General features: G+C 38.0%; 1 protein-coding gene and 1 pseudogene across 7 annotated transcripts in view; one reads left to right on the top strand and one right to left on the bottom strand.

Annotated features, from left to right (window-relative positions):
- RMDN1 (regulator of microtubule dynamics 1) overlaps positions 1 to 23938 on the top strand; it is a 36750-nt gene extending 12812 nt beyond the window's left edge. For 6 of the 7 annotated variants that reach the window (XM_045849392.1, XM_045849389.1, XM_045849388.1 and 3 more), the window contains 8 exons: positions 7170 to 7266; positions 9119 to 9278; positions 14839 to 14928; positions 18182 to 18237; positions 19881 to 19968; positions 21122 to 21152; positions 23239 to 23372; positions 23807 to 23938. In XM_045849392.1, coding sequence (XP_045705348.1) covers positions 7170 to 7266; positions 9119 to 9278; positions 14839 to 14928; positions 18182 to 18237; positions 19881 to 19968; positions 21122 to 21152; positions 23239 to 23372; positions 23807 to 23857 — 707 coding nt within the window. In that variant the 3' untranslated portion in view covers positions 23858 to 23938. The remainder of the gene's footprint in view (positions 1 to 7169; positions 7267 to 9118; positions 9279 to 14838; positions 14929 to 18181; positions 18238 to 19880; positions 19969 to 21121; positions 21153 to 23238; positions 23373 to 23806) is intronic. The other variant, XM_045849387.1, reaches the window with a different exon arrangement.
- On the bottom strand, positions 9307 to 11677 carry LOC123825772 (annotated as a pseudogene).
- Positions 23939 to 24694: the final 756 nt, after the last annotated feature.

Below are 24694 nucleotides of genomic sequence, written 5' to 3'. Positions count from 1 at the left end.
GAAATGTTTCCCTTTGAGGACTTTTTTCATCCAGAGAAACAAACAAACAAAAAAGGTAACTCAGGGCAAAATTGGGTGAATAGGGAAGGTGGGGCACAGGGGTCACACCTAAAACTGCTGAACACTCAGCACCATGCATGGACTGGTATGCTCCTAAATTATTCACCATGAAATGAGCAAACATGTTGAAAGAGTCTTCAAAAAAAATTTACTGAAGCCAAATGCAGCCTCCCACAACAACGCCGACTGATACAGTGACACAGATGGATTCCTAGAACGCTCACCTAGTGGTGTTACAGAACACACCCACACACAGGCCCAAGGGGGGTTACTATATATAGTTAATGAAAGGACCCCTCACTAGGTTCAATTGTCCATTGCCAATAGGAAACACATCTCTCAATGCCAGAGATTGTGAAAAGGAAAGGAAGTGTTTATTTAAAGCTATACAGACTTAAAGTAGTGACTTAATGTCTTCATTAAAATATCAAAGTCATGTTGGATACCCACAGACACCCACATTGCTTCTCCCCCTGCCCTAATTCGGGGTACTGAATCTCAGGAAAAGAAGCAAACATCCGGGATTCCATCCTGGGTCCTGACACCATCAGCTGTGTCGTTGTCAGGCAGGATTTCTAATTAATCCAGAGCTATGTGGCACCTTCTCATGGCCTACTGGCAAGAGTTCTTTCATTCTTTCACCCTTCTTCCAGGCAAAGTCTCTCCTGCTTCCCAGGCCACGTGGCCAAAGGGAGCACCCCAAAGCTGTGTGGTCCTCTTCTACCAAAGCTGAGGGGGTCCCCACTCTGGCAAAGCTGTGTGGTTCCCTTTTTGCCTAAGCTGTGGGGGGTCTGCACTCTGGTGAAAAAACTGCATGGATTTCCCTTACATGGCCACAGCCACGTGCACACTGCACTGCAACAGCTGCATGGTCCCTCCTCTATTGCCACAGCTACACATTCTCTATCTGCAATGGCTGCGAGGAGGGGGAGGTCGCCACTCTGCCAAAGCCGAGTGACAGGGCTGCGGGAGTCCCCATTCTGCTAAAGACCACGTGGTTCTCTATTGCCACAGCCATGTGGTCCACTCTCTGATGGCTGCCACGTCTGGGTTTAAATTCCTGAGCCAGTCTTCCTCTGAAGCCCCATTTCCAACTCCTCCCACAATCGGCTACACTTTCCAGCACTCCTATATCCTTCTAGCTTCACTGGGCTTCCATAGTCTGGGCAGGCGTGGCCCCATGGTGTGGAGCCAATCATTTCCAAGCTCTCATGTAGGTGCTGTACCTCGGGACCTACCCCCAGTTAACATCTTAGGTAGAAGTCAATCCCTTCTCCCTGGCTCAAAGCATGGCCCCAGCTATTTAACATCTATGCAACCAGTTAAAGGTTATAGATATATTAAATGACCATGCTAGAGGTTAGCTGTAAAGCTGTTGCTATGCAAAACAGCTCTCAATGGCCCTGTTCCATGTGTCCCTTCCCCCAACTCACACCTGTGGGGGAAGGGGTGAGGACATCCTAATAGTACCTGAACACCTTGAATTCTGGACCCCATTCCAAATTCCTATTTGGATTTGAGCCCTCATTTTGGCTGCACCCTGTTACAGTGGGGGAAGCCTGTACAAGTAGCCTGCCCTTCAGAAGATAATTCTGTTTTTATTTTGGTCTCCCCTTGTACATGCAGAAATAACTCAACGTTCCAATCCTAGCACTAAATAAAACCTTGGAAAAAATTAACATTTTAATATTCTAAGGTATACCTTATTCTGAAAACTAAATTCATTTTGTTTATAATAGAGATTTTAATGGAAACTACCCTGTTTTAGAATCCTTTCTCTATTTTGAAGCATATTTTGACTGATACAGGGTGCAGCCAAGAGGGGGGCCCCCAAAAGGGATTTGGAATAGGGTCCAGGACTTAAGGTGTCTAGGCAATAGTAGAAAGATATATAAGATGTCCTCATGCCTTCCCCCTCAGGTGCGAGTTGGGGGAAGGGACACATGGAGCAGGAACATGCAGGGCTGTTTTGTACAGCCACAGCTTTGCAGCTAATCCATGGCATGGTCATTTAACATATCTATAGCCTTGAATTGATTGTTTAGATATGTTAAACAGCTGTGGCCATGCCCTGAGCAGGGGGATGGAAGGAACTTCCCCCCAAGATGTTAACTGGGGCAGGTCCCCCGAGTTACAGCACCTGTGTGGGAGCTTGAAGATTGGCTCCGTGACATGGGGCCACACCTGCCCAGACTCATGATGGCAGCCCAGTAAACTTGGAATAATACAGGAATGCTGGCAGGTGTAACTGATTGAAGGAGGAGTCAGAAATGGGGGTACAGAGGAAGACTGGTGCAAGGATTTAAACCCAGACACGGCAGCCATTAATAGAGAGAGCCACGAGGTTTTGCCAGAGTGGGGACCCCTGCAGTTTTAGTAAGGAGAACCACCATGCGGCTTTAGCAGAGAATCGCCACTCGGCTTTGGCAGAGTAGCAACACCCCCTCCCCACAGCTTTGGGGAGATCCACGTGGTTTTGGCTAGAGTGCAGACCCCCAAAGCTTTGGTGGAGAAAAGAACCATGTGGTTTTGGCCAGAGTGGGGACCCCTGCAACTTTGGTAGAAGAGGACCACGCGGCTTTGGAGTACTCCCTTTGACCACGTGGCTTGGGAAGCAGGAGAGACTGCCTGGAAGAAGGGTGAAAGAATGAAAGAACTCTTGCCAGTAGGCCATGAGAAGGCGCCACATGGCTTTGGATTAATTAGAGATCCTACCTGGACAGCGACACAGCTGATGGTGTCAGAAGCCTGGATCCCAGATGTTTGCTTCTTTTCCTGAGATTCGGTACCCGAATTAGGGCAGGGGGAGGAGGAAGCACTGTGGGTGTCTGTGGGTATCCTAAAGGACTTTTGATATTTTAATGAAGATGTCAGGTTACTACTTTAAGTCTTTATAGCATTAAATAAACATTTCCTTTTCCTTTTTACAAATCTCTGCCATTAAGACATGTCTATCCTATAAGGCAGCAGACGTAACGAACCTTGGGGGGTTCCTTTCGGTAATAGTATATCACCCCTGGCCCCTTTGTTCTGTAACATGGCCACTTGAAATATTAATACAAAGAAAAGAGTATGGATGTTTATTTAGCTTTCCTTGATTTTTTTTTAGCTTTGTTTCCTTAAAACATTACTGTATAATTAGTTGATTGGCATGTTCATTTAATTTGTTTATTAGACCAGGGTGTAGCCCTTAAAAAAAAGGTCAATTATTGATAAAATCTAGAAGCCCTGTTTTTTTTATAACTTGGAAAATGATCCAGGTTTGTGTGAAAATATAACTTCATTGGTCCTTACAAGTTTTCCTTTGTCATCTCTCTCCTTTCTCTTTCATATGCTGTGATACTTATTTTTCATATTTTTTGAAATTGGTGTTCAAATAATTCTATTCATAAGAACTTCTGCTTAATTCTCTTTAAACCTGCATCATGCTCATTGAAACCAATTAATTTTTTCTCCAGTTATGGGATTAAATCATTCTGAATTGAGCCTTTTTTAGAACTTAACCTAAGGATATAGTATGTTTTTTGACATTCTAGTTGGATGGGATTGTGGGACTCATTTTTTAAGGCATTGTCTGTAGTTACCACTAGATTGTATCAAATACCTACTTGTCAGCAGTAATTGAAAGACTCTATTAATAAGTTTTTTATTTCCTTAAAATAGACAAAATTTAAAGCCCCTTGAGATATGCTAGTGTGAGAGAGAGAGAGAAAGTTCACTTTCAAAATGCTTAAAAGTGGCTCAACCTGTATGACCTTCCTAAATCACTTCCATTGTCTCTTCACTTCTTATCTTGATTTCTCTTTATTGAAGATCCTTTAGAGCTGAGGTCAGTGCTCCTTACCTGTAACCTTGTGTTACTTTAGGGCCCTTTTTAGAGGCACTGTCTCCAATCCTGCTGGGGATTATTGGTATGAAAAATTTTCCTTAAATTTTAAGATGTTGCTGGTGGTTAGACCCTTTTAGTATCTAGAGAAATCTTAGAATATCTAGAATATTTAGATACTCGTTTTCTGCTAAGTCTTCCACTGAGGAACTTCAGAAATAGAGCTATTTTACCTGCTTAGAGTAGAGTAGTATTCATCCCTGTCCAGGTGCGTCTCACATGCCTCAGAGTGCACTTAGCAAGAAAAACTAGAAAACCTAAGTTTACTAACTTATACATGTAGTCACATCACTGACTCTTTTTACATTGACTTTTTTTTTGAAAAATGCAAAAATTCATTCATTGCACATACTCATTTTAGGCTAAATTTAAAATTTCACTGTACACTTGTGAGTGAATTAATATCTCAGTTTATCTTGAGATATGTATTGATTACTTATGTTGAAAGGTATTTTTTAAATTATACTGATTATGCTATTACAGAAAAAGTAATGTACTTCAAAAGTTTAGTCCATTTTATAGAATATGGTCTCTTTATGTCAGTAACATAGCTTATTTTTAAATATTTTCAGGAAAAGTACAGAGCATTAAACAAGTAAAAAAAATACAGCTGATTTACAGAGATGTTAGTGATCTACATGCTCCCACCTTAGTGCCTATGTGAGTCTGTAGTATCAGAGTAAGTGCATCTTTTCTTACAAATTACCCACTAAATGAGTTTAGAAATTTCTGTTTACAGTCAGGAAAAAAACATTTTTAAAATCTGGATACTATAGCTTGTGGTACTGTACTATATAATAAAGAAATTGGAGATGAGTGATTTAAGTTATAAAAGTATAATACACACAAATAAGTTAAATTATTTACTAGATTTCTACATTTTAAAAAAGTTACATGGGTGATGATTGTAGAGTTCCTGGATTATGTTAAGGACAATATCTCTATCAGGCTCCTCAGAGTGTGGAAGATAAAATCAATGAATAGAATTAAATGTGACTTTTCTACTTATACATGCCATATACACATTTCAATATGCCAAGTCAGTATATTTAATGCTATAAACGTAAGTTTCCACACACTTAGTGACTTACTGTCTTCCAGTTCATAGTGCAGAACCCCCAAATGGGTCCCACTCTGTTCAAGTCAAGGAGTCAGCAGAGCTGTGTTCTTTTGGAGGCTTGAGGGGAGAATGTTCCTAGTGTTTTCAGCTTTTAGAGGCTTCCCACATTTCTTGACTGAAAACCCCTTTCCTCCCTATTCATAGTGACATTCATATCACTCTGATCTCAACTCCATTGTCATAGTTCTCTGACTTTTTTCTTCTGCTTCCCTTGCCCACTTTTAGGGACTTTTGTTACAATCCTGGACGCACCTGGCTAATTCAAGATCATTTCCTATTTTGAGGTTAGCTGGTTAGCAACCTTAATTCCACCTATGAATTTAACTCCCCTTTATTATGTAGGCTGCACATTTTTATAGGTTCTAGTGATGCAGACTCTGGCCCTCCTGAGTCTATGTGTTGTGGATGTGGTACACAAACTCACACAGACTACCGACTCCTGTGGAGAAAAAGGGATGTCATGGCCACTCTCTCAAGAGGAGAGCACACTGACCCTTGCCTGGACAGGCTTTTACTGCTTTCCAGTTGCATTACATCAAAAGGTTCTCATTATTTCTAGATTTAGTTTTCTTACAGATAGCAAAAAACACAAAAAAAAAGCAAATGCAAGGGAACAATAAAAATGATCGATTTGGTTACATTTTGTCCTTGGGACATCTTAGCACAGACTTTAGGGAGTTGCTTCAGAGATAGACATTAAACATCTGCATTCTTAGTTCAGAGTGAGGGAGTTTTAGCAAAAACAAGTCTCATAGCAGCCTAGGTACAATGCAGACCTGATTCCCCATGGGAAAGCCAATCTGCATACCTGGCTCCTGTGTGCTGCCTTGCATTGATCGGTTTTCCGGATCAGTGCTGGACTGCATTTGCCATTGCCATGCTGATCGGTTCCCCATATTCCAGGGATTAGGAATATGCCAAAATAATATGCCAAAAATGTTGCATATCTTCTATCTTCAGTATTAAAATGGATGCACAAAAGTTCACCAATTTTGACTTTTAAATGCACGCTGATATGACAGCTGTCACAATACAATCTAACAAAATTGCTTTGAATAAAGTTAAAGACAACTAAGCACTACTAGAGCCATCATACAGAAAAAAATGAAACTTTTTGGCTAACTCAGTATTAAACTTTAGCCCCTAAAGAGATTGAGATAAGATTAAAGAAGAAAAAAAGACTTCAAGGGTTTCTTCGCTGTTGTCATTTAATTTTTCTTAAACTAGTATGATTATATCATGATGTTAACAATAAAAAATACTTCATCTGCTTTTCTCATTCATTTTTTTCTTTTTTGATGATTTAGGTTTTAATATTTCAAAAATTTAACCTCAAATACACTATGATTAATTAAAGCATTCCAAGATAAATAAATTAAACTCAATACATTGGAATGTTGGTTCATTCATAGGACTAATAAGCACCCTTATAAAAAACAAAATTCAATGTCTCTCTTTAGTAACAATTAGAATATCTTGAAATTCATATTTAATTTTTACCAGTAACTGGTCAGCTTCAGAGCCTTATACTGTCTGTAAGGTTTATGTGTTTGGGGATAATGTCTAATCTAGTAAATGAATTGGTTGGAATACAGTGTGAATCAGGTAAGTTTCAGATTCTCCATACAGTTAATTCCATCTAAGTTTTTGATGACAGATTTGACTCTTTTTCAGTAAAGTATCTATATAAGTCAGGTGATAAAGTGAATCTAGTAAAACAGTGTGGTTCAGTACATGCAAATTAATAATTTTCAATACTGAAAGTGGATGTTATGTGATCATTTTCTACAGTGGATGGTACATAACAGTGGCAACATCAAAGACTGGAGGACAAGGATACCATAACTTGTCACAGGAAGTTCCTTTTCTCATTAAAAAGTATACCAATTTTAGTACCAAAATAAGTTGTCTAATTTTTTATTTTCCATGGTATAAATAAATCACTGACTATGATAGTTTCATAATTATTTCTATTACACTTGTGTTTAGATACTTCAGGATTTTGGGTCTAATTTTCTTTGCTTATATATGAGTTTGTGTTTCTTAGAATTGTTGTTATCTGGCTTGGGAAGACCTACCTTACTGTGCTATTTTCATTTATAGTCTTCAGAGTTGAAGAAATACTCCAACAAGCAGACTACCTCTATGAAAGTGGAGAAACGGAAAAACTCTATCAGTTGCTGACCCTGTACAAAGAAAGGTGAGCAGAATGTGACAGGCCTGGGTTTATGGTTTCCTCAACATTCTCATGTTATTTAACACTTAAAATGAGTCTTAGTGCTACGAGTCTATAGTTTTTTAAAGATTTTTACTTCAAAATAGTATTGCTTTTTTTTAAAGACTTTATTTATTTCTAGAGAAGGGAGGGGAGGGAGAAAGAGGGAGAAACATCAATGTGTGGTTGACTCTCAAGTGCCCCCCCCCTACTGGGGACCTGGCTGCAACCCAGGCATGTGCTCTGATTGGGAATCAAAACAGGGACAGGCCAGGGCTGAATGCACGGAGCCATACTGGCCAGGGCCAAAGTTATATTTCTTAGAGCTTCATTTGTAGCAGGCCATTTCTTTCTTATGTTAAATAATTTGCAAATGCTGTATGTCATTGGTTTAGAAAAGGTGGTTCTACTTATTATAGTAGAATATTGAAATGCTTTTTCTATTTTGTTAGTTTGCTTTGGATCATACAAGTTAAGTTGCTGAATATGTCATCTATATTATATATTTTCATTTCTTAGAAATTAATTTCTTAATAAGTACAAGATTTTAATGAATTTGGGTGGTTATATGACTCCAATGAATGGTATCTGTGTATCATGTTAGAAACTCAGTCTTTAGAGAAACTAAAAATACCTCCCTTTAAAAAAAATAGTTTACTTGTTCAGTCCAGAGTATCAGTGTGTATTCATTTAGGGGGAAGATAGAGGTGGGGTACATCCACCCCTAAAAAGTGAGTCAAAAAAGGCATTTCCAGGTCACTGATTAACCTCATCTCCTATTCTACTGCCTTTCTTAGATTCTCAAGATGCATCATTTTACTTCCTAAATGTCTATAGGACCCATCTCTCCTTCCATGGTTCCCTCAGTAACTTGAGAAGGCTGGCTTGGCATTTTAAGCTCACTTCAGTAATCACTTGAAAAGTAAGCTGTTAGGTAGTTACTCCATATTCGTTGAATTATAAATATACTGTTGCTTCCTTTAGTTTAAAAATTTTATGTGAATACCACTTTTTGTTAAGAAATACAGGGAAGGCAAAAGTAGGTTTATAGTTGTGAGTATATAAAACAGTTTATTATATTATTTATTATTTATTGTATTATTTTTCATACTAACAACTGTGAACCTGCTTTTGCCTCACCCTGTATATAATATAGTAGGCTTAAAGGCAGATATTTAATAAAAAGGAATTTAAGGCTAGTTTTAAAACTATTTCTAGTTCTTAATTTTAATTACTGTTTTATTTATTAAACATTTATTATTTTATATAATTATATTTAAGTGGAAGTTCTTCAAGGAGTCGAGTGCCCTTACTTGAAATATGCCTGTCTTGTGGCATGAATTCATTTAGAGGTTACATTGTACTCAGTCATTCATTAATACGTACTTATCATATATCTGTTCTGTGCCAGATACTGTATGTGGGGCTAGGGTACAACAATTTTGTATTTTAAAACAGACCCTCTTTGTCAAGTCGATGTGTATGATGTGCTCTCTGAAGCCCAGTGTAAGTAGTAAGCCTCAAGTTATATGTTGCATATTATAGGGCAAGTGTTTGGAGAATTCAAATGCAAAGATATTTTCTAAGGAAGGTAATATTTCAGATACAGTAGGTTAATATTTATGTATAATACTAAATACTGTGTAGGTAATTTCTCATTAAAGAAAGCTGTGGGAGAGAAAATAACAAATTTAACATGGATAATGGCATTTGATACCATGTTGCTTGCTATACCCTCACTGTCCTGAAAGACCATATGTATCCATTAGTGATGTGACCTTTGACAGTTTTTAAAAATGCAAACTAAAGTGGTGGTTTTATATCGACTTCAAATTAGTGAAGATGCAGAGTTACTGTGGCGTTTGGCTCGGGCATCACGTGATGTGGCTCAGCTTAGCAGAACCTCAGAAGAGGAGAAAAAGGCCCTGGTATATGAAGCCCTAGAGTATGCAAAAAGAGCACTAGAGAAAAATGAAGCAAGTTTTGCGGCTCATAAGGTAAGTTGCCTAAAGTAACAATGGTTACCATGTACTGAAGGTTAAACTGGTCTACATCTATCAATTATCCCCAGTTTACATGGAAAGATCATTCTCTATGTTAAAGTAGGGAAGAGATGTATTTTTATAACACTTTCTTCAAAAAGAAGTTTTTTCCTTTTTAGTCTTGAATACTTAACTCTACCTTCATAAGTTTATTTGATAAATTATTTCTGTGAATGCTTATTTTCATGAATTACCTATATCTTTACTCCTAGTAGTACAAAAACTTGACAGATTTTTTTCTCATTTTCCTCACATTCTATTTCTGTTCTGTGAGACCAAGTATAACTTTTCACATGTAAGCTCCACTACTTGATGGATTTCCTAACTGGATAGAACAATGGTTTTCAACGGACACTGGGGAGAATATGAGGCATTATTGATATTTTGGATTAGGACATCACTTTATCCTGTTGGACTGTCCTCAGTAGAGTCCCAGATCGTTGTGACATTTCCAAATGCTCCCTTTAAGGGCCAGTTTCCTGGCCCACTCCCCCAACCTCCCCTCCCTGTGATGCTTGCATGCATACACACACATGTTTTATATTAAGGATAAAACAGATATAAATCCTTTAGATTTGTTGAGATTTCTTTTGTGGCTCAGAATATGGTCCCATCTTTGTAAATGCTGTTTGTGCGTGTTCATTCCACTGCTGTTGAGAGTATCTTAGAAATGTTGAGATCCAGTTGTTGATAGTGGTGATCCAGTCATCTGTATCCTTACTGATTTCTGTCTACTTATCCTACCAATCATTGAGAGTGGAGTGAAATCTCCAATTATAGATTTTGTCCGTTGCTTTTTGCAATTATATTAGTTTTTACAACATACACTTTTATTTATTTATTTTTAATTCTTTTGAGTCCGAATCTCTTATCTTTATTTTAAATGCCTGGAAGCCAGACAGGTAGCAGCAGCAGTATAGTGTTCCTGGCTGGCCAGCACAGGCCTGTTGTGGCAGCTCCATCTGGTCTGCCAATGGCAGTGCCAGTGGAGACCTCTGCCGGAGAATAGCCTAGATGCTCTGAACAGGCAGAGCTGCCAACCCTCTTTCATGTCTTGCTAACCCAGTTCCAGGAAGGCAGGTGCTGTTTCCCCTGTGTACTTGGGGCCTAGGATAGGGTCTTCACCGACATTCTTCTCCCCACAGTGGCCCTCTGGGGTTTTTGCTCCCATCCTAAGACATGCACTTTCCCAACTCTGAGTGCTAGTAGAGCCGTGGGCATGGCCACAAGCTCCAGACATCAGAGAAGCTTGCATCTGACAACAGGTGGCAACACAGAGCAGGGCTCTGGGAGCCTGCTGAGAGCTGAGCACAGAGTAGTGAGGCAGTAGGGTGAGCCACAGGGATCAAAGGGTGGGTGGCCCTTACGGTAGAGAGACCAGAAAGTCTGAAATAGCTGTGTGTCTCCCCTCATGTGGTATACCAGCTCGTGCCAGGCAGCAGGCAGTGCATTGGGCAGTCTGTAGTTTTCTCGAGCCCTGTAGAGGAGGCGCCAATGCGGAGTGGCTTCCCACTCATTTGCCTGAGTGAGATTCAGGATGTAGGTCTTGTGATTCAGGACCACATGAGAGCTTCCCAGGTAGTTGTCATCTGTTTGGTAGACCTGTAACCAGGATTAAGGCTAATGTAAGTGGTGGTGCTAGGTGCCAGAAAGACTATAGATAGCAGCCAGCTCAGGGTTTCCTTGTCATAGAAGACTTCAACCTCATTCATGTGTATGTGGCCAAAGAATTGACCAGCCAAGGTGTTCTTGTACATGGCCACAATTCAGCAATAATTCCAGCTCCTGCTCTTCAGGTAGTGCTCTAGGAGTATGTGGCCAATTACCATATTTTACCATGTGTAACACGCACTTTTTTCCCCAAATTTTTGAGGGAAAAATAAGGATGTGCATTATACATGGGTAGTACTAATTCTGTATCTGTATAAATGTTTTTAATTCTTCTATTTATGCTTATGTGTTAAAAGTATAACTAGAAAGCAATAATGATATCCATATGTTCAAAAATAAGTGCTAAAATTCCTTTATAATACAAAAACAAGTATCTAAGTATAAATAATTAAATTAAAAAATTAAAATGGAAGACTTTTTTCTCTGAAAGTTTGAGCCGGAAACGTGGGTGCACTTTATACATGGGAGTTCATTATACATGGCAAAATATGCTATATACATCTTGTCTCCTCGGCAGCCTGAAGCTCCCCCACCAGCTACTGTAACTGTCCATTGTGATCTGTGGAGTTGATCAAGAGCCAGAAGTCCTCATGGGAACAAAAATTCACATTGAGCGAGATGAGGCGGAGGCTGGGGCATGGGGAAAGGGTATAGAACCCCCAATTCTGAAACAAAGTGAGCATGATCCTCTTTGTCCATTTCTTTGCTAGACATTTGGATGGAGGGCAGAGTCATACAGAACATCATCTATAGCTTTAAAGAGCTCTCATTCTAGCTGAAGACCAAACAGTATGATGATAGGGCCCAAGTGCCTGAGGAGAATGGTTCAGAGGACTAAGGACTTGAGGAGTTCAGGGTAGACAGAAAAGTGAGCTAGAATGGAAAGCAAAGTCCACTCAGGAAAGAAGACATTGGCCTGGGTAAGTTGGGCAAAGGTGGGATGCTAAGTCGGAGCAGAAGGCATTCTAGAGAGGGCCAGCATGAGCACAGCTGAGAACAGTATGGAGAGGGTATGCTGCCACAATGTACTTTTAAAGTGCTGTTATTAGGAATGTAAACATTCAATATTGTTTCATTTTCTTGATGCATTGACCTCTATCATTGTAAGATGATAATTTTTACCTCTAGAATTATTCTTCGTTTTATTCCTACTATGTCTGATATTAATGTAGCTATTCTTGTTTTCTTTTAATGTTAATATGTTATATCCTTTTCTGTTTTTTAATCTATTTGTATCTTTATATTTAACATATACTAATTTTTAAAAAAGATTTTATTTATCTTTAGACAGGGGAAGGGAGGGAGAAAGAGGGAGAGAAGAATCAATGTGTGGTTGCCTCTTGCATGCCCCCTACTGGGGACTTGGCTTGCAACCCAGGCATGTGCCCTAACTGGGAATTGAAGTGGCAACCCTTTGGTTCGCAGGCTGGCACTCAGTCCACTGAAGCACACCAGCCAGGGCAACATACACTTTTTGAAAGCAGGTGATAAGTCTTGCTTTTTTGTCCTTTTGCTAACATTCTTTTAAAGAAATTAATTTTTCAATTGCAGATGACATTTAATATTATATTAGTTTTAGGTGTACAACATAGTAGTTAGGCATTTATATATCTTACAGAGTGACCCTTCGATAAGTTTAGTACCCACCCGGCACCATACAAAGTTATCACAATATTATTGACTAGATTCCCTATGCTGTACTTTATTACATCCCTGTGATTCTTTGTAACTACTAATCTGTACTTAATCCCTTCACTTTTTTCACCCAGCTCCCAAACCAACCCCCCATCTGGTGATCACCAGTTTGTTCTCTGTATTGATGAATGTTTCTGTTTTGTTGATCTTTTTTATTTTATTAAGATTATATATTATTTTTAGGGAAAGGGCAGGGATAAAGAGAGGGAGAGAAATGTGTGGAAGAGAAATATGAATTGGTTGCCTCTTGTATGCAACTCAGCTGGGAACCAATCCCACAACTTAGGCATGTGCCCTGACTAGGAATTGAACAGGCTGCCCTTTGTGGGATGATGCCCAACCAGCTGAGCCACACCAGTCAGGGCTGTTTTGTGCAGTTTTGTAGATTCCACATATCAATGAAATCACATGGTTTTTGTCTTTCTCTCCCTAATTTATTAGCATAATATCCTCTAGGTCCATCCATGTTGTTACAAATGTAAATTTTCATTCTTTTCATGACTCAGCAATATTCCATTGTATTTATATACTACCTTTTTATCCATTCGTCTGTTGATGGACACTTAGGTTGCTTTGATATCTTTTTGATGCTATTGTAATTTATATTATCTTAATTTCATTTTCAGGTTGTTCATTGCTAGTGTATAGGAATGCAACTAATTTTTGCATATTGATTTTTATATCTTACAGCTTTGCTAGACTCATTGTATAATCTTTAGGGTTTTCTATATAAGATCATGTCATCTATAAGTAGAGATAGTTTTACTCTTTCCTTTCTTATCTTGCCCAACTTCCTTGGCTAGAGCTCACAGCACAGTGTTGGAATGGCAATTCTTGTCTTGTTCCTGATTGTAGAGGAAACTATTAGGCTCACCTTGTCTCTCAGGTGTCACTGTTGCTTATGTGTGGTATCTCAAAAATCTTTATTATATTTTGTCTGGATTTTAGTGTTTCAGGCAAGAAGGTAAATATAGGATCTATTATCCCTTCTTGACTAGAATATCTGCTTAAAAGTTTTCTTTAAAGATAATGTGAATTCATTATAGACAATAGCCATTTTGGAAATTCAAAGTGTACAAATATGGAAATAAAAACCACTCATGATCACCCCTCCTACCAACAACTCTTGATGATTGATCATTAACTAATTGTAAATCATGAAATGCCAACTTAGGGGAGAATGTGTTTGCTTTGCATGTAGGTGATAGTTAAGTATGTAAGAGAAGGTGATTTTACCCAGAGTCCTGAGATGTGGCAGAAGCTCAGAGCACCAGGTTTGAGACCCCATGTGACCCCTCCAGTCATCTGGATTTAGACTATTAGAGGGGTATGTCTGTGAAAAATAGTATTTTTATTTTTAAGAAACATTGAAAGATACAAAGTATTTTGGTGGGGAATAGATCAAAACAGAAGTTTGTTTAAATCTTTCTGGTTAAAATAATTAAAATCCCACAGAAATAAGTTCAAACAAAAAGGGGGGGTGTTTATTCTGGAAACTATTTTATTTCACAGAATGCAAAGGCAGGTGTATTTAAAATGGCTTCCAGAAACACTGGCTCAATTGATCTGAGGCTGTGGGCTCTTCTCTGCAGCTTTGTCACTAAAGACTTTTTCTTATCCTGAGTTCTGTGACTTTCCATAGCACCTGTATTTACAAAGCTTGGATAGTTTGTATTGAATTCTTAGAGAAGAAACTTAGATTGTCTCAGTTTGTGTCTGTTGTCCAAGTATGGCTGTGGGTCACAATTGACAGATGGCAGCTGTTATTACTATAATGATGCAGATGTGGAGAGGTAGCTCCCAGAAAAAGAGTGAGAAAATAAAATGAGTTACAGAATTACAGGTTTTTCTAAATTTATACTCAGACTGTAGACATGAATCATTACTGTACTGTGTTGATGACTTCCTCAGAGATTAAATCCTCTCTGCTCTCGGATTTGTACTCTGTTTCTCTGTAAAGATGTGCCATCCTTGAGTTCCTAAGGACCATGGCCACTTTTCTTCATATATTCCATGTATATAACATGGTATTTACGCTCAATGAGAGTAACATGAGAATGACTACTGAGGAATAATTATTCACTTTTACCTTGTATTGAATGGACTATTAAGTATTGTTCTTCTTACACCTTTTTTCTTTTATTTTTAGTGGTATGCGATCTGTATTAGTGATGTTGGAGATTACGAAGGCATCAAGGCTAAAATTGCAAATGCCTATGTTATCAAGGAGCATTTTGAGGTACTGCTGAATTGAAAAAGCCATTAGCTTTCTGAGTAGATTTGCTTCACTAATTCCTTGCTGTTTAACAAACCACCTCAAATTTAGTGGCCTCAAGCAGTGGCAGGTTATTTCTGCCAGTTCTGTAGATTGACAATACCAAGTGCTTCTGTTCTGCTTGGGGTAGCCCAGCTGACTGAGAACTGCATTCATCTGGCCCCTTGGCTGGGACAGGTGTATGGGATGGCCTGTTGTCTTCAATGGTTTCTGTCCATTTAGTCATTGGCCCATGCTTCTTTTTCTTTTAGTAATTTTTTAAAAGATATTTATTTATTTATTTATTTATTTATTTATTTATAGATGGCGGGGGGAAGGAAGAGAAACATCAATGTGTGGTTGCCTTTCACATGCCTCCCACTGGGGACCTGGCCTTCAACCCACGCATGTGCCCTAACTAGGAAGCAAACCAGCGACCCTTTGTTTCACAGGCTAGTGCTTAGTCCACTGAGTCACACCAGCCAGGCTGGCCCATGCTTCCTTACTGTGATTGCTGGCTTCCAAGAATGAGCATTCCAAGGGAAAAGTCCCAGTGTGCAAACTTGCATCACACTTGGTAATATCCCATTGACCAAAATAAGTCATGTGGCCAAGGCCGGTCTGTGAGAGGGGACTGTGCAGGGTCCCATACTGGAAGGTGTGGCCTCTTCTAACAGTCAAACAATCCCTGCTCCATTCCTATAGTAACAGTGCTGTTTATGCTGTGATTTTTCTGTGTGTGTTTTAGTATCTCCCCTTAAAGTTAATTCATGCTAAGCTCTTCCTCAGCTGCCAGAAACTCCAGAAGTCTGTGTGTTCCATGGTGCACATACACACCTATTCCACTGTATTCCAAACAAAACCACCATTGAAAAGCCAGCATGTTTATTTCTGTTGTGATATTCTACCCAGGGGTGTCTAACCTTTTGGTGTCTCTGGGTCATACTGGAAGAAGAGTTATCTTGGTCTACACATTAAATACTTTGCAACATGTAATCACAACAAATCTCATAATGTTTTAAGTAAATTTACAATTTTGTGTTGGGTCACATTCATAGCCATCCTGGGCTACATGTGGCCTGTGGGCTGCGGGTTGGACACCCCCAGACCATCTTAAAAATACAAAGGAAAAGAAAGTGATGAAAACTTGTACAGGGATAATGTTAGTCTGTGTAACAGCTTTTCTGAATTTTCTGGTGATAGTCTCAATACCTAGTTTTTCTTTTTAATGACTAGTGTAAAACAACATTGAGTGAGGAGTCAGGAGACCTAGCTTCTTACTCAAGCATCAGTAGTACGTATGCGTGTGTACACATTTCCATTTAATAATATGCATTTGTCATATTTTAAGACCATTGAAATCAGACTGCATTATATAGCCAGTGATATCCTATAATTGCTTTTTCTTTCTAAGTGGTACATAATGTAATGATATGGCATAGATGTTATGGTATCTTAGACTCGATGAAATAGAGTATTTTTCTCAGTGACATTAGATATAGCTCCTAAATTACTCTGCCTTGGTATGTAGAAATACATGACAAATAACTTCCAGTATGAATAATGAAAAATTGAGGAAAGTATATTAATGTGTACTTTAAAGAAACAGTGAAGGCTATAGGTTATATTTAAGAAAATGTTTTGTATATGTTTTCAAATGTATATATATATATATATATATATATATGTTCAGTATATTTTAAAATGACAGTGTTTAGTATTGTTTATCCTACTATTCCAGAGTCCATTATTATAGTTAAAGTCAGAAGGAATTAAGCAAACTGTGTTTGCTTGAGAGTAGCCATCTCACCCATCCCATAAGAAAGTTAAATTCTTATGCCCAGGGCACCATGTTTGTGGTGGATTAACTTCCTTCTTTTGCATCTAGAATGGCATGAGACCTGTACTTGTACAATGCAGAAAACAATTACATAATTTTTTGAGGGCTTAATTTTCCAGTGGAGCTCAAATAGCAATAGGGAAAGATAGCTTAAAGTTGTATATCTACTTCAAAATATATTTTGGTATGTCATATCACAATATTTATAGGAAAGTAAGTTTTTTGATGAGTGTTGATTCTTACCCATATTATTGAAGCTAGAGTTCTGCCAAGTCATACTTGTTAGCCTCATTATATCATCTCTACTACTGCCACTGACATTGATCAGTGTTAGTAAGAAATCAAGTGCCTGGTACTTAAGTAAAAATAATGCTGACAAAAGATATTACTGTGTTAAGCACCTCCTATTACTTGCTCATTTCATTTTCACTACAACCCTCAATTCATTTCACTACAATACTACACCTGGGAGGTGTAGTATTTTCTTAATTCTCTCAAAGAGCAGACCCAGGCAGGAATATAGAAACATGCCAAGGTCAAAAGTTAGAAGTCATGAGCTGTGATTCAAACCCAGGTAGTTTGGCTTCACAGCCCACACTGGTAACCAATACAGATATTTGAAAATGTGTATCTCACACATTCCCAACTGAAAGTGAAAATGTTGGTGTACAGAAAAAAAGCTTAGGGAGTCTATTTTTAAAAAGGGATCTTTTATTTTTAATGGTATTGCATTAATCTCTGAGATTTCCTTAGCAGTTTTCAACACAATAATGTATAAGAGGAATAATTTCATTGAAGTTATTCTGTAGTTCATGCTTTACATTAAATCACACAGGATGTCACATAGTAAATAGAAACTAGGGACACTTTATAACGTATTTTACCTTGTGCATAATCCTATTAATGAAATCTGCGAATGAATAGTATTTATTTTTTCTTGGTTAAGTATAGATGGGCAAGTTGACCAAAATCTGCATACAAGAGACTCTCTAAAATTATGTACTTCTTTCTTCTACTCAGAAAGAATGCTTTTTATTCACGTAGGCAAAAAAGAACTTGCTTATTTTTCTTTTAATCTAGAAAAAGAAACATGAGAACTGTGGATTACTGTTAAAATTAGCTTTACTTCCATATTTCTTGTTTTTCTCATCTTGAGAATCACTATTATTGGTTTCTGAACTCTGTAAAATATTGTAACATTGGTATAATTTATTTAATCATGTAATGAAACAAATTTAACCAATTAAAGAATCAAGGAGGAAAATTGGCATGGATTATCATAGAAGAACTGAAATGCAAGGTTGCAAAAAATTATTTTTAAATCATGGCTTCTTCAGTAAACATAGCAAAGTTCCTGTTGCTGTTTCAAAAACAAATGATTTTCTCATTTCTTGTTAGAAAGCAATTGAATTGAACCCTAAAGATGCTACCTCAATTCACCTAATGGGTGTTTGGTAAGAAAATTTCTTTGAATAAATATTACAGTAGTATTTAGTATGACCTTATTTTGTAGTGTGTAAGAAAAGCAAGGTGTAAAATATTTTTAAATAGTACTTGGCAGTGTTTTAATCCATTAAATTAATTAGCAGTTGTACCTATATTATTAGAAAATACTAAATTTGATTGTGATGATGTTAAACGTTGTTATCCAGATCATTTAGAGATAGCTACAGTCATCCTGTTATCCATGGGGCATATGTCCAAGACCCCCCAGTGGCTGCCTGAAATTGCAGATGGTAACTCTGTATATGCTGTTTTTTCCCCCTACACACACCTTTTTCACGTAAACGGAGTGCTTACAGCATCTCTTTGGAGTATCTGAATTGCCAGCACCACTAATTGGTGCTTTGGAGTTGTTAGGAAGTAAAATCAGGGTGACCTGTACACAAACACGATAACAGATAGCTACTGAGTGACTAATGGGTGGGAGCATCTACAGTGCAAGGACACTGTACAAAGGGATGATTCAGGTCCTGGGTGGGACTGTGCAGATCACACGAAATTTTATCACACTACTTGGGAGGGCATGCAATTTAAACTTATGAATTGTTTATTTCTGGATTTTCCATTTAATAGTTTGGGACTGCAGTTGACCATGATAACGGAAGGTGCAGAAAGAAAACCATGGATTAGGGAGGATGACTGTACTAAGACTGAAAAGGCATTAGAACTTTGTGGTAGACTTTAAAATTCCCTGTGATGAAAATGACTGTTTACTAGGCAAAGTGAAATTGGTTCACTACCACTGTGGAGGTGCACAGGGAGGGAGCCTTAGAGGACCCCTGCACCTTGAGTGCATCTGAGAACAAGTCACCTGAGTCTGAATGTCATCTTGTTTCTGTGTAACCTTGTCTGTGTGCTTCAGTTTGTTTACTTGTTGGCTGAGTTTCTGAACACAATCCTGGCACTGTCTTTGTGTGTAGTCTTCAGGGCTAAATATTTATTGTCTTCTAAGAGGTGATAATGTAAACTGCCATGAAACAAACTTCTCGGAGAGGGAAATCTTCAGGACAAAGGACATTAATTAAACTAATCAAATGTCTGCAGTCACTGAGTTAGGTGCTAGTGAGTAAACATAAGTTCAGACGTAGTCGAAGACCCAGCACTTGTTTCCTACTCACTTCAGAGGGGTGTCAAGATCTTTGGATGTCAGCCCATTTTCCTCACTCTTTTAAACATATGCATTTAAAAATGTTGGGTGCAATTGTTTTTCATGCATATCATGTTTAGTTTTGTCATTTTTCTTAATCCTTTTTAACTTCTCTGAGTACTTTTTCTCATGTAAAAACATACAGTAATGATCCTGTTTCATTAGTTGAGTAGATGAGAGGAAGGAACTCACTAAACTTAGCACCTGGGACACCATAAGCGTTCTGGGAGAATGACAGTTATTACTAGTACTGTTGTGAACTGTTCATATTTGATCACAAAATACACCCTAGTTGATGGGTCAGTATAAACGTCAGTCTGCATAATTCAATATGACTGTTAACCTACAAAGTATTATGTCCACTAGGAATTGTTTAAAAGAAACTGTTTGATTCTCTTTTAAGAGAGAATAAGGTGCAATTTGATGTATGAACGTTTGCTTCTTTAGGTGTTACACGTTTGCTGAAATGCCTTGGTATCAAAGAAGAATTGCCAACATGCTGTTTGCAGCCCCTCCCAGCTCCACCTATGAAGAGGTGTGTGATATGCTTGGCACAGTTAGTACTGACCTTTGAGGTGTGCTGCAGTTGCAGGGCTCTCCCTCTGGACTGGTCAGTGTGGCTGGCACAGGCACACTGAGTCCATGTGTCACTGTGTCCATGACTCTTTGAGTGCAGTTTCTCTGGCTGGAGGCTCATAATGCTGGTGTATTGTCAAGTAAAGTAACCAATGGCTAACAGCTGCATTTTCTGTTTGAAATTTATACTATTATTTAATAAAGTCATCAAATAGAACAGGAAATAGAGCAACTGTTCCTCAGCATGTTTTACAGACACATTCTGTATAAGTCACTTACCTGCAAAATAAAGCACTTGATAACTTTTTTTAAAAAGTTCTATTGAAAAAGAGGAAAAAGCTCATACTCTGTTATTTTCTGAAGGCCTTTTGCTTTTCCTGTTGAAGATAAAATTTGAAAAGGGTTTCTGGGCAAACATTTTGGGTTTACTCCTCACAAAATCTTCAGAGCAGGGAAATAGACAGTTGTGAAATAGCTTTCCCAGTACTTGTATCATAATAAGGAGATGTTTTGTTTTCTTTTTCCCTTGAGGTATATAATTAGGGCACAGTTGGGAAGTATTTATTTAAAAGAATGCATTCTAAGAAGAAAGATAGCTCTCTTACAACAAAGTAATTATGGTTTTAATAAATCAGTTGTCAGAAGTTTGAGCAAGTTAAAAAGAAAAAGCAATTTCAGACTCAATAACATTTTATATAAGAATTTCACCAATAAAGGATTTTAAACATTCACTGGTACAACATGTGTGTCACTGAGTAAATTGTGCTTTTGATTTTTATCTAGTTTCCCCTGCTAGTCATTGTTAGGACTTAAAACAAGAAAGATCAAAATAGCCCAGTTGCATGTGAACAGTCTTCCTCTGCATGTGATGCTGCTTTGGGACAAGTCATGGTTAGAAGGGTCCCCACGTAATCTGTGCTCTGGGGATTTAAGTGTTACGTTTAGTTTTGTTATGTTAGCTCTCACTGTTGATGAAATTGATCCTTATTTCAAGATGTTTTCATCTACTTCCTGGCTTATATTTAATATAGGAATAGATTTTGAGAGAAAAATTTTTAATATTGAGTGCGTTTTAATCTTTTTCATTATGTTTGGGTTCTTTGTTTTTACAGGCCTTAGGCTACTTTCAAACGGCAGAGCAAGGTAAAATATTTCAGACACTACTATTAAAATTGTGAATAATAAAAATTTTAAAACATAAATATTTATTCTGAACACCTTTGTATTGTCAAATAATTCTTAATGTTTTATTCAGTAAAGAGCACTTGAGTAAGAAATAGCCCCAACTGCGTTTAGATGTGCCATTCTGGAATGGTCTTTCATTTGATGTAATTCAGAGGCTTCACAGGTTAATCGTCTTACTCAAGATCACTCAGCTAATTAGAGGCATTTACATGGAAACTCTGGTTTTAAACCAGGGCAGTTACCCTGTTGCAGAAGAGTTTCATGTCACTCTTGCTCGGAAGAAATGGCAGCCTGCAGTGACACCAGCCCATCCTGTGTTTATCCTTTTTAATATTAACACAATTAGAGAAGGAATATAAACATGTGTTACCAAATACACCAAAATTTTGCAAATGTTTTTCTAACTTAATCAGAAAAATCAAAGACTATTAAAATTGAGAACCTACTCATATGGACTTATTCAAATGCTTAGATGATAGCAAAGAAATTTTTTAAAAAATTTATTGATTTCAGAGAGATTGAGAACATCAGTTTGTTGTTCTGTTTATGAATCATTGATTGATTCTTATATGTTGCCCTAACCCCAGGGATTGAACCTGCAACTTTGGCATATTAGGACGATGCTCTAACCAAACTACCATGCCAGCACAGCGAAGCATTTAAAAAGAAAAACACTTTTTCTGAATAATTGTCTTAAGTGTTAACTAGCTCTGTTTAATACATTAATTCCAGTTTACTGTTACTGCCTTCCATTGGCATCTTCATGATGGTAGTTTTATGTATCATGAATATAAATATGGGAATGAATTTGCCTAAAAGGGTGTTAGATAATGAAGGATTAGGAGTATTGAGGAAAACATGGTGTTGCTCTCCTGGAGCTAAAATCCTCAGTAACTGATTGTTCTCACCTTTTACCTTAAAGGTCACTTGCATGAGGCAGCCTTTCCTTGTGGCCCATGTCTTGTTTAGAAGTCCTTCCTCTGCCTTAAGTACCTTTAAGCTCTCCCATTGGAGTTTTTGTTACTCCACAGTGTGAATACTTGTCCATGTCTACAGCTAAATGCAGGGAGGATGGGGGCTTTTTTTGCTCGCAGTTGCATCCTTGCTGTTTAGCCTGGTCCTGGGCAAATTTGCTGAATGAGAGATGAATCAATGAATGAATGAATGATTTGCATTTTACCCCAAGGAAACCTTAAGCACATCCACATGTCATCTTGCAAATATGTTAACATGAAAGAAGTAAAAGTTTTGGGTTAAGGAGCAAATGAATGTAAATTGTATCCAGGAAGAAGTATGATTTGAATATAGAGGTCCCCAAGCTGATACATGGAAACTGTGTAAAGAATTAATGAAGTTTGTGAGATGAAACTATGCTTTCATTCATAGGCTTTGTGTTGACGTTTTTCCCTCAGCCAACAATGTTCTCCACTTTTCTGTTTAAAACCCTACTTGGCCTCCAATTCAGCCCAGGTATAACCTGTTAGAGTTAGTTGCTTTTTTCTTTGGTTTCTCATCTTTTCTTTCTTACATTATATTTCATTGTGCTCATGTTCCTCCTTTTCATTATAAATTCCAAAAAAGCAGATTGTTTCATCTATGCATAAGGGCAGCTCCCATCCAGTATGTGTTGGTATAGTGTGTGAATCATCATGATGTCTCATTCGACAGTCTGCTGAGTGCATGCTATGTTCTAGGCACTTAGGGTGCAACAGGGAAAAAAGGTGATAAAGGAAAGTCCCTGTCCTGTGGTAGGTAGCTTGTCTCCCAGTGACTGGATGGAGCATCAGCTTTATAAAATGCCATGAAATGATGAAATGAAAGGTGTGTGTAATAGAATCCTACACATAGTAGATATTCAATTACCTTGTTTTACGCATCTTTTGGAGATAATACAGAGTTGAATAAAAGAGTATCCCAGTTAGCCTAATCATTTATTGACCACACAAATTTATTTTCAGAATTTAGACCAAAAAAAAATAAAGCCTTTAAAAATAAGAGCAATACTATTTCTTCTGAGATAATTGTTTTTCTTTCTTATGAACAGTGGATCCAAACTTCTACAGCAAAAACTTGCTTCTTTTAGGAAAGACATATTTGAAGCTACAAAACAAAAAGCTTGCTGCTTTTTGGCTGTTAAAAGCCAAGGACTACCCGGCACACACACAGGAGGATAAACAGGTAACGTCTCCAGTGAAGTAAGGCAGATAGGTTTCCATTGAGGCACTCTTATACATAAAAGTGAATTAAGAACGTCTTTAAGAACATAAGTTGTCTAAATGCATATTGTTGAAAACAAGAGTGTTCATTTTGAACATGAATTAACATTTATCCTAATTTCTGTACAACATATGCTTAGTTATTATCAACAGATGTTATGAATCCTTGTGAGTTATTCCTGTTTGATATACATAGGTAATCAAATGAGATTTCTAAAATAAATGGCAAGGGGTAGGTGGGTGGGAGGTTCTGGTGTGTGGAAGAGTCATTGCTAAGAAATTTTATTCTTAAAATATGCTATCCTGATTTTTGGAAACTGTTAGACACTGCAGTCTACCTTATGAACTTAAACTTCTTAAGTTCTACTGTCTATTACATGTATTTTTCCTTTTTAGGTACAGGCAGAAGCTACTCAGTTGCTTACAGGTTTCAGTGGCAAGAATTAAGAATTTTTCAGAGAAGAAAGAAAACACCTGAAATCTAGGAAACACTGCCTTTTCATCAAATTATAAGTATGTTAACCATAACTGTTCTGTGGCTGTTTTTTTAATGTTGTGACCATTTAACAAATATACAAAATTCTAGGTTCTTCACAAATAACAAGTCAAAAGAGATAATTGCTATGTGGGTAGAGGTGTCTCCATGGCTCAGGGGGCGGTTACCATGTGTCTGGGACACTAGCAGTTCCAGGTGGTGTGACATTTGAGGTCTGTTCACATGGGATGGAGGGAAGTAGGAAGGAAAGCCCATGAAGAGGGGCAACTGAGGGTGCATTTTCAAGTTGGACTGGTTCCCACTTGAAATCTTGCAGAGAGGGGGCAGTGAAAGTTAGGAGGTTAGGGATTGAGGGTTCTGGGTGTAAAGCAGTTAAATGATGTATCTGGGAGCCAGGCTGCCTCAGGAGGGAACTGGAAATGAGTGATCTCTGTGTGTGATGTGACTTTGTTTCACAAGTGGGTTGATCTGGGACTTGACAGTGCCCAAGTTCTGTTGCCTTACGGGTTGAAAGCAACGCAGAACTTGAGGGAAAAGTGGAATGTAAGATGTTTAAGTAGGCAGACAATACTGCTTCCTTGGGGCTGGATGTGACCCTGCAAAGTCTGAAGCTTGTAAAAAAAGGATGATTTTGAATGTGAGAGTGTATGTGTTGGGAGCTCCTCAGAGGGTATGGTGTCACAGTGGGGGGCAAGGGAGGGAAATGATGTGCTGTATCTTATGCGTGTTCTCAAATACAAAGGAAAACAAAGCAGTGGCTCTGCCTTTCTCTGTGTATATAGCCGTGT

Source organism: Phyllostomus hastatus, unplaced genomic scaffold (genome assembly GCF_019186645.2).
Source record: "Phyllostomus hastatus isolate PE091 unplaced genomic scaffold, TTU_PhHast_1.1 phas_contig_65, whole genome shotgun sequence".
Lineage (NCBI taxonomy): Eukaryota > Metazoa > Chordata > Mammalia > Chiroptera > Phyllostomidae > Phyllostomus > Phyllostomus hastatus.
The sequence above is the reverse complement of the archived record's forward strand: the minus strand, read 5'-3'. Positions and strand labels throughout refer to the sequence as shown.